Consider the following 17,511-nt stretch of genomic DNA (forward strand, 5'->3'; position numbering starts at 1 on the left):
TGTCTTCCAGATGGCTGTCGAGACACACATTTTCTCCCCTGGAGAAATTTAGCAAAGCCACTCAATTCCCTCTCCCCATTTTCCCTTCCTCCCCTTCTTTCATTCCCTCTTCCCTCTCTTGTTTTGTCATCTCTTGGTATTGGGTGGGTGTGAGGCATTGGGGGCAGACTGACTGCCTCTGGCTGACTGGAATTACAGTAAATAAGTTAACATGAGTAAATTACACGTTTTTCCATTTTAGCATTTCTCTCTGTCACACACACTGAGGTGCTGGTTACAGTAATCTAGCAGGAATAAATGCATGAGACAGAAATGCGTTTCCATTCCAGTCAGCCTCTGGCTCACAACTCAACCCTTTGGTCCGCCACAGAAGACAGAGAAGCTAGCCTCCGGGTTGGGAACAAGACACACACACACACAGAAGACAGAGAAGCTAGCCTCCGGGTTGGGAACCAAACACACACACACACACACACAGAAGACAGAGAAGCTAGCCTCCGGGTTGGGAACCAAACACACACACACACACACACACAGAAGACAGAGAAGCTAGCCTCCGGGTTGGGAACCAAACACACACACACAGAAGACAGAGAAGCTAGCCTCCGGGTTGGGAACCAAACACACACACACACACACAGAAGACAGAGAAGCTAGCCTCCGGGTTGGGAACCAAACACACACACACAGAAGACAGAGAAGCTAGCCTCCGGGTTGGGAACCAAACACACACACACACACAGAAGCTAGCCTCCGGGTTGGGAACCAAACACACACACACACACAGAAGACAGAGAAGCTAGCCTCCGGGTTGGGAACCAAACACACACACACACAGAAGACAGAGAAGCTAGCCTCCGGGTTGGGAACCAAACACACACACACAGAAGACAGAGAAGCTAGCCTCCGGGTTGGGAACCAAACACACACACACACACAGAAGCTAGCCTCCGGGTTGGGAACCAAACACACACACACACACACACACAGAAGCTAGCCTCCGGGTTGGGAACCAAACACACACACACACACAGAAGACAGAGAAGCTAGCCTCCGGGTTGGGAACCAAACACACACACACACACACAGAAGACAGAGAAGCTAGCCTCCGGGTTGGGAACCAAACACACACACACACAGAAGACAGAGAAGCTAGCCTCCGGGTTGGGAACCAAACACACACACACACACAGAAGCTAGCCTCCGGGTTGGGAACCAAACACACACACACAGAAGACAGAGAAGCTAGCCTCCGGGTTGGGAACCAAACACACACACACACACAGAAGACAGAGAAGCTTGCCTCCGGGTTGGGAACCAAACACACACACACAGAAGACAGAGAAGCTAGCCTCCGGGTTGGGAACCAAACACACACACACACACAGAAGCTAGCCTCCGGGTTGGGAACAAAACACACACACGCACACACACACACACGCACACGCACACGCACACACACACACACACACACACAGAATACTGAGTAGCTAGTTTCAAGTGGTTGAACAAGAGACACATACATAAATACACACGAGGGGGAGAGAGCAAGTTCACACTTCTGGGAGAGAAAGTAAGCACACCCATCTTCCATAATCTGACACGGTCTAGTGCTGCTGGTCCGCATGCACGCACACACGGACGTGTATTGGAAAATGAGGGGGAGAGTTCTGATCTAAAATTCTATTCTGCTGTTTGTTTACGTTTCCAGGAGGGTCTCCAGGGGACGAGATACAGCGTGGGAAGAGAGATAGAGAGAGATGGAGGGAGGGAGGGAGGGATAGAATTGAGGGACAGAGACCATTAAAATACTATTAAATACTATACTATTATAGTTCTGGTCGAATTAAATCAAAGTTTATTGGTTGCATACAGAGATTTGCAGGTGTTATAGCAGGTGCAGTGAAATGCATATGTTTCTATCTCCAACAGGGAGGTAGAATGTCTCACAAATACAATACAAATACACAAAGAATACATACATTGAAAGAAGAAATCGAGAAATGACAGAATGGGTCCAATCAGCAACCCAGAGTAGATATGTTACAGTGAGCATGTGTGAGAATCCAGAATATAAATGTGGTGTGTGTATAGACAGTATATCATTTAGAAAGACAATGGTATGTACAGTAGGAGGTATATTAGGCTAGGTATATTACAATAGATACATACACAGTGAGTAAACAACAGTATATAAACAGAATAAGAGGGGCCAGCATTCAATGATTATCTATATACATGAGGCATTAGTCTCAAGGTGCAGGGCAGAGCACCAGGCAGGTAGCCGGCTAGTGACAGTGTCTAAGGTGCAGGCCAGGGTACCTGCTAGTGATGGCTGTTCAGCAGTCTGATGACCTGGAGATAGAAGCTTTTTTTCATTTGGTCAGGACTCAGGACTCATGGTTAGGAAAACCCCAAGCTGTAGCTGTCTTGTGGTTCAGTGGCTGAACAATCTTCTGGCCACTGACGACCCTTGCTGTCCTAATATGAAATCTAACTGTGCCCGTACAGACCACACCATGTTTAAATTCTGAGACCAATAGCGTCACCTACTGGTCATACTAGTCAACTGCAGTCGCGACCGAAAAACTTAGTTTCCCATCCTACCATTCGCTGTAGGCTCACACACTGGGGTAGTTAAGGGATTTGGGAGTGAGGTGTTGTTGGCTTTATGATTCAGACTTTTCCAGCATTACAGTACCAGTCAAAAATTTGGACACACCTACTCATTCCAGGGGTTTTCTTTATTTTTACTATTTTCTACATTGTAGAATAACAGTGAAGATATCAAAACAATGAAATAACACACGTGAAATCATGTAGTAACCAAAAAAGTGTGAAACAAATCTAAATGTATTTTATATTTGAGATTCTTCAAAGTAGCCACCCTTTGCCTTGATGACAGCATTGCACACTCTTTAAATCCTCTCAACCAGTTTCATGAAGTGGTCACCTGGAATACATTTCAATTAACAGGTGTGCCTTGTTAAAAGTTCATTTGTGGAATTTCTTTCCTTCTTAATGCGTTTGAGCCAATCAGTTGTGTAGTGACAAGGTAGGGGTGGTATACAGAACATGGCCCTATTTGGTAAAAGACCAAGTCCATATTATGGTAAGAACAGCTCAAATAAGCAAAGAGGACCGCCACAGGAAAGGAAGACCCAGATTTACCTCTGCTGCAGAGGATAAGTTCATTAGAGTTAACTGCACCTCAGATTGCAGCCCAAATAAATGCTTCACAGAGTTAAAGTAACAGACACATCTCAACATCAACTGTTCAGAAGAGACTGGGTGAATCAGGCCTTCATGGTCAAATTGCTGCAAAGAAACCACTACTAAAAGACACCAATAAGAAGAAGACACTTGCTTGGGCCATGAAACATGAGCAATGGACATTAGACCAGTGGAAATCTGTGCTTAGGTCTGATGAGTCCATATTTGAGATTTTGGTTCTAACCACCTTGTCTTTGTGAGACGCAGAGTAGGTGAACAGATGATCTCTGCATGTGTGGTTCCCAAAGTGAAGCATGGAGGAGGTGTGGGGGTGTGGGGGTGCTTTGCTGTTGACACTGTCTGTGATTTACTTAGAATTCAAGGTACACTTAGCCAGCATGGCTACCACAGCATTCTGCAGCGACACGTCATCCCATCTGGTTTGCGCTTAGTGGGACAATCATTTGTTTTTCAGGACAATGACCCAGAACACACCTCCGGGCTGTATAAGGGCAATTTGACCAAGGACAGAGATGGTGCTGCATCAGATGACCTGGCCTCCACAATCACCCGACCTTAACCTAATTGAGATGGTTTGGGATGAGTTGTACCGCAGAGTGAAGGAAAAGCAGCCAACAAGTGCTCAGCATATGTGGGAACTCCTTCAAGAATGTTTGAAAAGCATTCCAGGTGAAGCTGGTTGAGAGAATGCCAAGAGTGTGCAAAGCTGTCATCAAGGCAAAGGGTGGCTACTTTGAAGAATCTCAAATCTAAAATATATTTTGATTTGTTCATCACTTTTTGGGTTAATACATGATTCCATATGTCTTTTTTCATAGTTTATACAAATAAATAAAAATAAAAGTAACAAATAATTAAAGACCAGCAGTAAAATAACAATAGCGAGACTATATACAAGGGGTACCGGTTCAGAGTCAATGTGTGGGGGCACCGGTTAGTCAAGGTAAATGAGGTAGTATGTACATGTAGGTAGAGTTATTAAAATTACTATGTATAGACAATAAACAGAGAGTAGCAGCAGCGTAAAAGGGGGGTAATGCAAATAATCTGGGTAGCCAATTGATTAGATGTTCAGGAGTCTTTTGCTTGGGGGTAGAAGCTGTTTAGAAGCCTCTTGTACCTAGACTTGGCCCTCTGGTACCACCTGCCTTGCAGTAGTGTAGAGAACAGTCTATGACTAGGGTGGCTGGAGTCTTTGACCATTTTTAGGGCCTTCTTCTGACACCGCCTGGTATAGAGGTCCTAGATGGCAGAAAGCTTGGCCCCAGTGATGTACTGGGCTGTACGCACTACCCTCTGTAGTGCCTTGTGGTTGGAGACCGAGCAGTTGCAAGATCAGGCAGTGATGCAACCTGTCACGATGCTCTCGATGGTGCAGCTGTAAAACCTTTTGAGGATCTGAGGACCCATGCCAAATCTTTTCCGTCTCTGTTCACAACTGTCTTGGTGTGCTTGGACCCCTGTTGTGTCATCGGCAAACTTAATAATGGTGTTGGAGTCGTGCCTGGCCGTGCAGTCATGAGTGAACAAGGTGTACAGGAGGGAACTGAGCACGCACCCCTGAGGGGCCCCTGTGATGAGGATCAGCATTGCGGATGTGTTGTTACCTATCCTTACTACCTGGGAGTGGCCCGTCAGGAAGTCCAGGATCCAGTTGCAGAGGGAGGTGTTTAGTCCCAGGGTCCTCAGCTTAGTGATGAGCTTTGAGGGCACTATGGTGTTGAACACTGAGCTGTAGTCAGTGAATAGCATTTTCACATAGGTGTTCCTTTTGTCCAGGTGTGAAAGGGCAGTGTGGAGTGCAATAGAGATTGCATCATCTGTGGATCTGTTGGTGGAATTTGCAAAATGTTGACCTGTTTAAAGGTCTTACTCACATAGGCTGCTGCAGAGAGCATGATCACACAGTCGTCCAGAACAACTGATGCTCTCATGCATGTTTCTGTGTTACTTGCCTCGAAGTGAGCATAGAACTTATTTAGCTTGTCTGGTAGGCTTGTGTCACTGGGCAGGTCTCCTCCATGCTTCCCTTTGTATTCTGTAATAGTTTGCAAGCCCTGTCACATCTGACGAGCGTCTGGAGGAGGAGTGTAGTACGATTCAACGCTTTGCCTGTTTGATGGTTTGTCGGCGGTATAGCAAGATTTCCCTGAACTAATAACAGTTTGTTATATTTATTAAAGTCCTTAGGGGTGGAAGCTATTTACCTTTTAATCAAGACTTTTTTTCCACTTATAATAATATGAAATCATAGAAAATAGCCCAAGTTCAAAAATAGAAAAGGAATTGCCTTACATTTTATTGTTGAGGTCCCTGAACCAATCAAAGTTGGTTGAATTCATGCAAGTGATTTGGGGTAGAGGCTACTGTTTAGCCATAGATTGGACTGGCCAGGTCTCTGAACCAGTTTTTATATATGGGGTGGAAGTACAGTGCCTTGCGAAAGTATTCGGCCCCCTTGAAATTTGCGACCTTTTGCCACATTTCAGGCTTCAAACATAAAGATATAAAACTGTATTTTTTTTTGTGAAGAATCAACAACAAGTGGGACACAATCATGAAGTGGAACGACATTTATTGGATATTTCAAACTTTTTTAACAAATCAAAAACTGAAAAATTGGGCGTGCAAAATTATTCAGCCCCCTTAAGTTAATACTTTGTAGCGCCACCTTTTGCTGCGATTACAGCTGTAAGTCGCTTGGGGTATGTCTCTATCAGTTTTGCACATCGAGAGACTGAATTTTTTTCCCATTCCTCCTTGCAAAACAGCTCGAGCTCAGTGAGGTTGGATGGAGAGCATTTGTGAACAGCAGTTTTCAGTTCTTTCCACAGATTTTCGATTGGATTCAGGTCTGGACTTTGACTTGGCCATTCTAACACCTGGATATGTTTATTTTTGAACCATTCCATTGTAGATTTTGCTTTATGTTTTGGATCATTGTCTTGTTGGAAGACAAATCTCCGTCCCAGTCTCAGGTCTTTTGCAGACTCCATCAGGATTTCTTCCAGAATGGTCCTGTATTTGGCTCCATCCATCTTCACATCAATTTTAACCATCTTCCCTGTCCCTGCTGAAGAAAAGCAGGCCCAAACCATGATGCTGCCACCACCATGTTTGACAGTGGGGATGGTGTGTTCAGGGTGATGAGCTGTGTTGCTTTTACGCCAAACGTAACGTTTTGCATTGTTGCCAAAAAGTTCAATTTTGGTTTCATCTGACCAGAGCACCTTCTTCCACATGTTTGGTGGGTCTCCCAGGTGGCTTGTGGCAAACTTTAAACGACACTTTTTATGGATATCTTTAAGAAATGGCTTTCTTCTTGCCACTCTTCCATAAAGGCCAGATTTGTGCAATATACGACTGATTGTTGTCCTATGGACAGAGTCTCCCACCTCAGCTGTAGATCTCTGCAGTTCATCCAGAGTGATCATGGGCCTCTTGGCTGCATCTCTGATCAGTCTTCTCCTTGTATGAGCTGAAAGTTTAGAGGGACGGCCAGGTCTTGGTAGATTTGCAGTGGTCTGATACTCCTTCCATTTCAATATTATCGCTTGCACAGTGCTCCTTGGGATGATTAAAGCTTGGGAAATATTTTTGTATCCAAATCCGGCTTTAAACTTCTTCACAACAGTATCTCGGACCTGCCTGGTGTGTTCCTTGTTCTTCATGATGCTCTCTGCGCTTTTAACGGACCTCTGAGACTATCACAGTGCAGGTGCATTTATACGGAGACTTGATTACACACAGGTGGATTGTATTTATCATCATTAGTCATTTAGGTCAACATTGGATCATTCAGAGATCCTCACTGAACTTCTGGAGAGAGTTTGCTGCACTGAAAGTAAAGGGGCTGAATATTTTTGCACGCCCAATTTTTCCGTTTTTGATTTGTTAAAAAAGTTTGAAATATCCAATAAATGTCGTTCCACTTCATGATTGTGTCCCACTTGTTATTGATTCTTCACAAAAAAATACAGTTTTATATCTTTATGTTTGAAGCCTGAAATGTGGCAAAAGGTCGCAAAGTTAAAGGGGGCCGAATACTTTCGCAAGGCACTGTATTTACGTTTTTTGGAAGTATTTATCTGTAAAGTGAATGAAAATGAATTGATAAAGTCAAAAAAAGCTCAGCAAATTGCCGTGGAATTGAGAGCGATGACATGTGATTTAGAAACAATTGCACGTTTCAATTATCATCCAAAAGTAGGCGTTGCAGTTTTAAGACGTTACCTCTGAACGGAGGGGAGTAACGTTTTAGCTAAGAAAATACGACACCGAATATGCAAAAACAAGGGGTGTAACTTTTTCGATATCGATAACTGGTTCAGAATATGTCATTTATATCATTATTACACGTTCCGTTGAAGCGGCATTAAGGAGAGAAGTCGGAATCTTTAATATAAAGCTAACTCAGTCTCATTTTAGGGAGATAGCTAACGTTAGTAATACTGGTGTTTTAAAGATGAAGTTGTCTTCTATTGTAGTAACATTGCTATTAACGGTGGGTGTTTCTTATTACATCTATACACCGTTACCTGCTGCCATCGAGGAGCCTTTGAAACTGATGCTGCTGGACGCCTTATTCCGTGCTATGCTGCAAGTGGTAAGAAACAAGAAGAATGGCTATAAGCGAAATCATACTTTCCATTGCATTAGCTTGACAGTTCTTTAAATTAACGAGTAGTGGGCAATGATTTCTCTATCACTCGACTAATGTATCGCATTCAGGTGCAGCAGGTTTAGGCCTATTGGTTTAAGACACTGAGTTGGAGGCTATACTAGCTAAATAGTTTTTATAATGCAGCTAACATGTGACGCGTTGTCAAGCTAGCTAGTTAGTCTGAACATGTGAACTGATTTGGTGATCTAAGTAAAACAATGCTTTACTGTGCTTTCTCCAGCCCTTGTGTGAAATCATATGTGGCTAATTGATTTGAATTAGCTAAATACAGCACAAGCTCTTTTACAGTCCTTGTGTGTGTGTGTGGCCCTTCACCTAGATTTCACACAGTCATGGGGTAAGTAGATTGCTAAAAGTGTCCTCTGGGAGCCCTATCCTGGCCAAGGATCTGTGCTGTCTTGCCAACTCCTATGGTGGTCATTGCCAAGGGTGTGACATTGACCATAGGAGTTAGTAGGACAGAACAAACACTCACTCTCAAGTCAAAGCCCTAGCCCCTAGAACAGGGTTAGCATACTAAACTACCAGGGATACTCCAGCTCTCTGACCTCATTCAAATGCCTCTCGCCCTCGCCCCCCTATCTCTCTGTCCTTCTCTCCCAGGGTGACCTGTGCCAGTGTCTGGGTCTCAGTCACCACATCCCATGGATTCGGGGGACCATATCGGGGCTGGAGACCCTGGGGGAGATGGCGGGAGGGCAGAGAGGCGGGGTGAGGGTGAGTGACGTGGACTTTGACAGAGTCCCGGTGCGTGTGTACGAGCCCCCGGCCGCGGGGGGAGGAGAGGGGGGTCTGAGGAGGGCTGTGATGTTCTACCATGGAGGAGGATGGGCCCTGGGGGCCACCAGTAAGTGTGTGTGTTTACCAGCATAAACATCTAGTTCATGATGTAACGCTAATGTAACCTTTGACTTCTCACTGTTTTCCTCTTTCTCTCCTCTGCTCCCCCATCGCGCTCTCTTTCTCTCCTCTGCTCCCCCATCTCGCTCGCTTTCTCTCCTCTGCTCCCCCATCGCGCTCTCTTTCTCTCCTCTGCTCCCCCATCGCGCTCTCTTTCTCTCCTCTGCTCCCCCATCGCTCGCTTTCTCTCCTCTGCTCCCCCATCGCGCTCTTTCCTCCTCTGCCCCCCCATCTCTTTCTCTCCTCTGCTCCCCCATCGCGCTCTTTCTCTCCTCTGCTCCCCCATCGCGCTCTCTTTCTCTCCTCTGCTCCCCCATCGCGCTCTCTTTCTCTCCTCTGCTCCCCCATCGCGCTCTTTCTCTCCTCTGCTCCCCCATCGCGCTCTTTCTCTCCTCTGCTCCCCCATCCTTTCTCTCCTCCCCCATCTCTCTCCTTCTCTACTCCTCTGCTCCCCATCTCTCTCCTTCTCTACACTGCTCCCCATCTCTCTCCTCCTCTACACTACCCCATCTCTCTCCTCCTCTACACTACCCCATCTCTCCTCCTCTACACTACCCCATCTCTCCTCCTCTACACTACCCCATCTCTCTCCTTCTCTACACTCCCCCATCTCTCTCCTTCTCTACACTACCCCATCTCTCTCCTTCTCTACTCCCCCATCTCTCCCCCTCTACTCCCCATCTCTCTCCTCCTCTACTCCCCCATCTCTCTCCTTCTCTACTCCCCCATCTCTCTCCTTCTCTACTCCCCATCTCTCTCCTCCTCTACTCCCCCATCTCTCTCCTTCTCTACACTCTACTCCCCCATCTCTCTCCTTCTCTACTCCCCCATCTCTCTCCTTCTCTCCTCCCCCATCTCTCTCCTTCTCTACTCCCCCATCTCTCTCCTTCTCTCCTCCTCTACTCCCCCATCTCTCTCCTTCTCTACACTACCCCATCTCTCTCCTTCTCTACACTACCCCATCTCTCTCCTTCTCTACACTACCCCATCTCTCTCCTTCTCTACACTATCCCATCTCTCTCCTTCTCTACACTACCCCATCTCTCTCCTTCTCTACACTACCCCATCTCTCTCCTTCTCTACACTCCCCCATCTCTCTCCTTCTTTACACTACCCCACCTCTATCCTTCTCTACACTACCCCATCTCTATCCTTCTCTACACTACCCCATCTCTATCCTTCTCTACACTACCCCATCTCTCTCCTCCTCTACACTACCCCATCTCTCTCCTTCTCTCCTCCTCTACACTACCCCATCTCTCTCCTTCTCTCCTCCACTCCCCCATCTCTCTCCTTCTCTACACTACCCCATCTCTCGCCTTCTCTACACTACCCCATCTCTCTCCTTCTCTACACTACCCCATCTCTCGCCTTCTCTACACTACCCCATCTCTCTCCTTCTCTACACTACCCCATCTCTCTCCTTCTCTACACTACCCCATCTCTCTCCTTCTCTACCCCCCACCGCTCTCCTTCTACTCCCCCCCCCACCTCTCTCCTTCTCTACCTCTCTCTTCCCCCTCCCTGTCTTCCTCTCAGAGATGGGGAGCTATGATGTCTTGTGTAGGCAGATGTCTGATGAGCTGAATGCAGTGGTTGTGTCTGTAGAGTAAGTGTGTCATCTCTTTTCACACTGTATTAGCTTCAGTTACACACACACACACACACTCCATATGAATGTCTTGGGTTCTTATAATGCCATAGTAACAAGTTAAGGTTTGGACAAAATTGTTATAAGGATAAAGAAGTGTTTTGTAACTTTTACTGTGTGTGTGTGTGTGTGTGTGTGTGTGTGTGTGTGTGTGTGTGTGTGTGTGTAGGTATCGTCTGGCTCCAGAAGTGCATTTCCCTGTGCAGTATGAGGACTGTCTGGCTGCGGCCAAGCACTTCCTTGAGCCGGACATTCTGGGAAAGTTGTCTGTGGATCCACAGCGTGTGGCCGTGTCAGGCGACAGCGCTGGAGGAAACCTTGCTGCGGCTGTCGCACAGCAGGTACACACAAATACACACACACACGTCTACACAGACACACTAACATACTCTCCCTGTCTTCACAGATCTCGGTAGATGACAGCGTGAGTGTGAAGTTCAGTGTTCAGGCGTTAATCTACCCAGTCCTCCAGGGTATAGACCTCAACACTCCATCCTACCAACAGAACCACAACATACCCATCCTACACCGCTTTATAATGGCCAGGTACACACACGTACATGTTCACACACACTGGCGCACATCTGCATGCACACACAGTCACACACACACCTGTGTTAGTAATATATGCCATTTAGCAGACGCTTTTATCCAAAGCGACTTACAGTCATGTGTGCATACATTCTACGTATGGGTGGTCCCGGGAATCGAACCCACTACCCTGGCGTTACAAGCGCCATGCTCTACCAACTGAGCTACAGAAGGACCAGAAGTAACTCTTCTCTCTCTTTGTCCGTAGGTTCTGGCTGCTCTACCTGGGGGTTGATACCTCTCTCCATCCCCTCCTCTTGTCCCCCTCCTTCCTCCATCATCCCTCCATCCCTCCCTCCCTCCGCTCCCATCTCAACTGGACCAACCTTCTGCCAGCCAAACACATTAAGCATTACAAGCCTGTTGGCATGGAGATGGGGTCACAGGAGGTCATGGGGCAGGAGGGTGATCTTCTCCCGGGGTTGTTGGATGTCCGAGCGGCGCCGCTGCTGGCGGAGCAGGGGGTTCTGGGTAGAACGCCGCGAGCTTACATTCTAACGTGTGAGTACGATGTGCTCAGAGATGATGGGTTGATGTACACCAGGAGGCTACAGGACGCGGGCGTCACGGTTTCCAGCCATCACTATGACGATGGTTTCCACGGCGCCTTGAGTTTTGCACACTGGCCATTTTTCTTTGATGTGGGGAAAAGAATGATCAGAGGATACATGGACTGGCTGCAGGAAAACCTCTAGTGTGTGTGTGTGTGTGTGTGTGTCTGTGTGTCTGTGTGTGTCTGTGTGTCTATGCAGCTGCAAACACAAAGCCATCTTGCAGTCAGAATTTCAGACCAATGTCCAGGTTAGACAAGCAGATGTTTTAAGGCTTTTAAACTGGGTTCAACCTGATTGTTGACCTGGGTTAGAATGTCTCCCTTACTGGGTTAAACTGGATCAAACTGGGTTGGACGGGTGTTTTAGACTGTGTTAGAATGTAAGAATATAACAGAGACACCGTTCCCTGATTTGCAGCTGTTTGCACTCTGGGGTGTGTGTGTGTGTGTGTGTGTGTGTCACAATATGTTTGGTTCCGTTAAACACACACACACACACACGTCATCCTATCCCAGCTCTGCTCACCTGACCTGAACAATACATATGATGTGTTTTAAACATGGTCTGTTATCTGTCTGTCAAACTAATACACTAAAATAAACGTCCATCTAAGCCAATCAATGCGCAGTGTTAGAATGTAGTAATCTGGGTAATCTGATAACAGTCCTAGTTCTAGACTAGATTGGGTTAAATTATGTTATGTGCACAACTGGCTTATACATCAATGCAATCTATAAAGAATTGTGCCTCTATGGAAAAACCATGAAGACTCAAAAGGTAGGGTCATACAACACGATCCCCTGGTGCTGTAAAAAGCAATAACACAACTTGAAAAATAAGTATGCTCTTTAGACAAGTTATTGAGTGAGGACTTCATCTACAACCAGACTGTATTTACACACTTCATCTGACAACGCTGTGAGAGCTAGATTGTTTTCCATTGAACAGAAGGATCTGTTGTCCCCAGTAACTGCTGCTGGGTGTCAGTACTTTATGTACAATTATGATTGTAATGGTTGCTAGATGTTTAACCCTCCAATAAATATGAATCAGTTTGAGTGTTTCTCTTGTTTTTATACTGTAGGCTTACAGTGTTACACAGCCAGTACAATATACACACTTGAGTTTCGAAACGATTTCAACATATAGATAGATGAGTGACACATGTATAATGCATTTAGCATGTTGCTTATTCTACCAATCCAATGAGGTTAGCTCTACAACAGTGCTTAGGAAAGGAGTTGTGGCTAGGAGGGAAGGGCGTCGGTCAGACCGACCAATCACAGAGGAGATGCCAAACCAACTTTCTGGGGAGTGTAGTTTGTATTTCCATGACATTCAGACCAAACATCAATCTACAACCCCTCAAGGTTGACCTATCATAAACGGTTCTAAATATGTTGACACGTCAAGTCAACCCCCCCTCCAGATCTACCTTGTTTTTGACTGGCCATTAAAAAAAAAAGAACGTCTGGTGATTGGCTCAATCGCGCGTCACTTTCCTACAGTGCCCACCCACCCTGGTACGTCAGTCAGACAGCAATGGCGGCCTTCGCTGTAGCACGGAGTAGCTGTGGTCTGCTTTCCGGACTAAAAGCTTCTTTTAAAACATTCGGACAGGTAAAACATGGCGTGGCTTCGGCAGCGGTTGCACAGTCCCACACGCAGCAACAGTCGCGGCGGTGGTATTCCGTTAGTCATCTCTCCGTTCAGGAGAGGATAGACAGAAAGAGAAATGCTGCGCTGATCGGAGGAGGTCAGAAGAGAATTGACGCGCAACACAAAAGGGTAAATAATCTGTGCATGCGCAGGTGTCTGTCAGTTTGGTGTATTTATCTGTTTGCCTCTCTGTCGGTCCGTTTAACGTTTTGTCTGTGTAATGATCTTCTCCACAGGGGAAGCTGACAGCCAGAGAGAGAGTTGAGCTGCTGTTGGATAAAGACTCGTTTGTAGAATGTGACATGTTTGTGGAACATCGCTGCTCTGACTTCGGCATGGAAGAGGACCACAACAAGGTAACACTTCACCATAGAGGTTCCTACATATTATCCAGCCTATGGACAAAATGGAATAAACGGATTAATTTTTAAAAAATTGATTCGTCATCAACATGGTTTCAGCTTCCCACTCCTTCTAGTTCGCAGGGGACAGTGTGGTGACTGGACAGGGGAGGATCAACGGAAGGCTGGTGTATGTCTTCAGTCAGGTACACACACACACACACACACACACACACACACACACACACACATCAAAGTAGTTACCATTTATTTTCACAATAAATGTCTCTTGCTCTGTCTTAGGACTTCACAGTATTTGGAGGCAGTCTGTCTGGGGCTCACGCACAGAAGATCTGTAAGGTAGGAGGACGGGCTCACTCTCCAGGGCCTGGTGGTTCACACTACTCCTGCTTCTCATTCATTACTTCTAGTCACATCCCTTTGTCTGTAGATCATGGACCAGGCCATGATGGTGGGTGCTCCAGTCATTGGTCTAAACGACTCTGGCGGAGCCAGGATCCAGGAGGGGGTGGAGTCACTGGCTGGATACGCAGACATCTTCCTGGTAAGGGGGCGGGGCTTGATTCGACTGGATACTGGGATGAGGATGACAGCAAAGAAATGACATCGCTTCTAAAATGTACTCTCCCGGTCTCTTTGTAGAGGAATGTGATGGCTTCAGGTGTGGTTCCTCAGATCTCTCTGATCATGGGTCCCTGTGCTGGAGGAGCTGTCTACTCTCCTGCCCTGACCGACTTCACCTTTATGGTCAAGGTAAGACACACACGGTATAGGAGAACCACAGGACCCTTCCTGCATAGATGCACTGTACAATTAATACAACTATCATGGGTTATATCCAGATCTTTGATTTTGTGTGTGTGTGTAGGACACCTCATACCTGTTCATCACAGGTCCTGACGTAGTGAAGTCTGTCACCAATGAAGACGTCACTCAGGAGGAACTGGGAGGAGCTAAAACACACACTGCCGTGTCAGGCGTCGCTCACCGTGCGTTTGAGAACGACATCGATGCTCTGCTCAACCTCCGAAACTTCTTCAACTTCCTTCCTCTTAGCAACCAGGACCCCGCCCCTGTTACCGAGTGCCACGACTCCAGGTACCCAACCACAGAACACCTCTGACAGACTAGCCAATCACAGAACTGACCATGGCATTTGGGATATTCCTGAAATGTAATCCATATGAATGGCCTTTGGAGGATGTTTGACCTCACTCCTCTCCTCTCCAGTGATAGACTGGTTCCTGGTCTGGACACCATTGTTCCCTTTGAGACCACTAAAGCCTACGACATGCTGGACATCATCCAGGGGGTAGGACACACACACACACGCATATACACACACGCACAGAGCCTGTTGTCTATTGATCTGTGGTTTTAACTTTAGATTGCGGACGAGAGGGAGTTCTTTGAGATCATGCCTAACTACGCTAAAAACATCGTAGTGGGATTCGCTCGCATGAACGGACGAACTGTTGGAATTGTAGGGAATCAACCTAAAGTAGCGTCTGGTGAGTAGAAGAATCAGATGGATGGATTAGTGATGATGATGGTTATGATGACTGTGGTGGTGATGCTTCTCCTGTGTGTGTGCAGGTTGTCTGGACATTAACTCATCAGTGAAGGGAGCTCGCTTTGTTCGTTTCTGCGACGCTTTCAACATCCCCATCCTCACCTTCGTGGACGTGCCCGGCTTCCTGCCAGGTAGTGTGCAAGTCTGACTTTCCTCATGAATAATTGGCACGTGAACAAGTAAATGTCTCACTTGACAGCTTTCACATAAATTGTGAAACCGTCGTACTGCGATCAACTGTCATGTTTTGATTCAAAACAAGTTTAAGATTTTTTTTCAAACCAGAGGATTCCACCTTCCTCGCCGTTTCCCTCAGGTACGTCTCAGGAGTATGGAGGTATCATCCGACACGGGGCCAAGCTACTGTTTGCCTTTGCTGAGGCCACCGTCCCCAAGATCACCATCATCACTAGGAAGGCCTACGGAGGAGCGTATGACGTCATGAGTTCCAAGCACCTGAGAGGAGATGTGAATTACGCCTGGCCGTCTGCAGAGGTGGCCGTGATGGGAGCCAAGGTAACGCAACACACCTCCTACACAAGACCAAGGTAACACAACACACCTTCTACACAAGACCAAGGTAACACAAGACCAATGTCACACAACACACCTTCTACACAAGACCAAGGTAACGCAACACACACAAGACCAAGGTAACGCAACACACACAAGACCAAGGTAACGCAACACACACAAGACCAAGGTAACGCAACACACACAAGACCAAGGTAACGCACGCATACTTCTAGCCATGGCAACATTCACAATGTCAAAATGGGAAAAGGTCAGTGCTCACTTGAAAACATCCCCAACATGTCTGCCTCTCTAACATGTTCCCAGGGTGCTGTGCAGATCATCTTCAGAGGGAAATCCAACCAGGCAGAGCAGGAGGCTGAATACGTAGAGAAGTTTGCCAACCCTTTCCCTGCCGCTGTCAGAGGTACTACACACACACACCATCCATTCCAACAAACATTATACCCACTCCTCCGTTGTAACCGTGTGTGTTTTAGGGTTCGTGGATGACATCATCGTGCCGTCGACCACCCGGAAGAGGATCTGTAGGGATCTGGAGGTTCTGGCCTCCAAGAAACAGACCAACCCCTGGAAGAAACACGCCAACATCCCACTCTAACAGACACCTTCAACCACCCGACCTGTCTCTCACTTCACCTATAGCTTAGACCAGGTCTCTTCAGTCCTGTTCCTGGAGAGAGACCATCCTGTTGGTTAACTCCAGTCCTGTTCCTGGAGAGAGACCATCCTGTTGGTTAACTCCAGTCCTGTTCCTGGAGAGAGACCATCCTGTTGGTTAACTCCAGTCCTGTTCCTGGAGAGAGACCATCCTGTTGGTTAACTCCAGTCCTGTTCCTGGAGAGAGACCATCCTGTTGGTTAACTCCAGTCCTGTTCCTGGAGAGAGACCATCCTGTTGGTTAACTCCAGTCCTGTTCCTGGAGAGATACTGTCCTGTAGGTTTTCGCTCAAACCCCAATCTAGCCACCTGATTGATAAACAATCAGGTTAGTTACAACTGGGGTTGGATCAAAAACCTCCAGGAGGGTAGCTCTCCAGGAACAGTGTTGGAGAGACCTGGCTTAGATCTCTAACCCTGTGGGAGTTGTTTGGAAGAATCAGCTGTTTTCTATCTGGTTAAATTAATACAACCTGCCGTGAGTCCATAGACTAGTTTGTTAAATAAAAATGTCTTTGTCCGCGTGAGACAGAATGTTATATCTCAATGGCAGTTTGAAAATGTGTGTGATAATCAGCCAAGCATCCTCACTCATCCTCGTCACCAATGCTGGAAGAAGTTCCCACTTTGTCATAGACTAAAAGTAAAGATGCCTTAATAGGAAATGACTCAAGTGAAATTCACCCAGTAAATGTCAAAGTGTTAAAATATACTTAAGCATAGATGGCACCATTGTTTTTTCATATCCAGGGGCACACCAACTCTGTTTACAAACTAAGAATGTGTTTAGTGAGTCTTCCAGATCAGAGGCAGTAAGGATGACCAGGGATGTTGTCTTATATAAAGTGGTAAGTCCTTCGACATACTGTGTGTGCCTGTCCAATCAAGTTATGGAAACAGGATGCACCTGAGCTCAATTTGAGTCTCATAGCAAAGGGTCTAAATACTTTGGTAAATGTCAACCTGTTTTCACTTTGTCATTATGGGGTATTGAGAGAAACATTTAATGAAGTTTAGAATAAGGCTGTAAAGTAACAAAATGTGGTCTGAATACTTTCCAAAGGCACTGTATGGAGTCTATTCTTAGAACCAAAACACACACAATCCAA

At 46.4% G+C, this 17,511-nt stretch overlaps 2 protein-coding genes across 2 annotated transcripts; both read left to right on the forward strand.

Annotated features, from left to right (window-relative positions):
* The first annotated feature begins 7,441 nt into the window (after window positions 1-7,441).
* Window positions 7,442-12,672, forward strand: LOC118379101 (neutral cholesterol ester hydrolase 1-like). The gene is made up of 6 exons (XM_035766110.2): window positions 7,442-7,840; window positions 8,522-8,765; window positions 10,358-10,427; window positions 10,639-10,810; window positions 10,876-11,015; window positions 11,269-12,672. The coding sequence occupies exons 1-6, from the start codon at window positions 7,700-7,702 to the stop codon at window positions 11,753-11,755; spliced, it is 1,254 nt and encodes a 417-aa protein (XP_035622003.2). The 5' UTR covers window positions 7,442-7,699; the 3' UTR covers window positions 11,756-12,672.
* A 462-nt stretch (window positions 12,673-13,134) lies between these two features.
* Window positions 13,135-17,263, forward strand: pccb (propionyl-CoA carboxylase subunit beta). The gene is made up of 13 exons (XM_052499400.1): window positions 13,135-13,402; window positions 13,510-13,629; window positions 13,752-13,820; window positions 13,918-13,974; window positions 14,066-14,179; window positions 14,278-14,388; window positions 14,504-14,733; window positions 14,866-14,947; window positions 15,023-15,146; window positions 15,232-15,339; window positions 15,525-15,724; window positions 16,049-16,148; window positions 16,222-17,263. Exons 1-13 carry the CDS (start codon window positions 13,157-13,159, stop codon window positions 16,341-16,343), a joined length of 1,683 nt encoding a protein of 560 aa, XP_052355360.1. The 5' UTR covers window positions 13,135-13,156; the 3' UTR covers window positions 16,344-17,263.
* The last annotated feature ends 248 nt before the right edge of the window (window positions 17,264-17,511 follow it).

Source organism: Oncorhynchus keta, chromosome 37, assembly GCF_023373465.1.
Source record: "Oncorhynchus keta strain PuntledgeMale-10-30-2019 chromosome 37, Oket_V2, whole genome shotgun sequence".
Lineage (NCBI taxonomy): Eukaryota > Metazoa > Chordata > Actinopteri > Salmoniformes > Salmonidae > Oncorhynchus > Oncorhynchus keta.

Excerpts from the sequence above, each read along its gene's own strand:
- pccb (XM_052499400.1), top strand. The coding sequence starts at position 13,157 with ATGGCGGCCTTCGCTGTAGCACGGAGTAGCTGTGGTCTGCTTTCCGGA. Across the intron at positions 15,340-15,524 it reads CGTGCCCGGCTTCCTGCCAG|GTACGTCTCAGGAGTATGGA; the intron begins GTAGTGTGCAAG and ends CGTTTCCCTCAG. Across the intron at positions 15,725-16,048 it reads TGGCCGTGATGGGAGCCAAG|GGTGCTGTGCAGATCATCTT; the intron begins GTAACGCAACAC and ends ACATGTTCCCAG.
- LOC118379101 (XM_035766110.2), top strand. The coding sequence starts at position 7,700 with ATGAAGTTGTCTTCTATTGTAGTAACATTGCTATTAACGGTGGGTGTT. Across the intron at positions 10,428-10,638 it reads GCAGTGGTTGTGTCTGTAGA|GTATCGTCTGGCTCCAGAAG; the intron begins GTAAGTGTGTCA and ends GTGTGTGTGTAG. Across the intron at positions 11,016-11,268 it reads CACCGCTTTATAATGGCCAG|GTTCTGGCTGCTCTACCTGG; the intron begins GTACACACACGT and ends CTTTGTCCGTAG.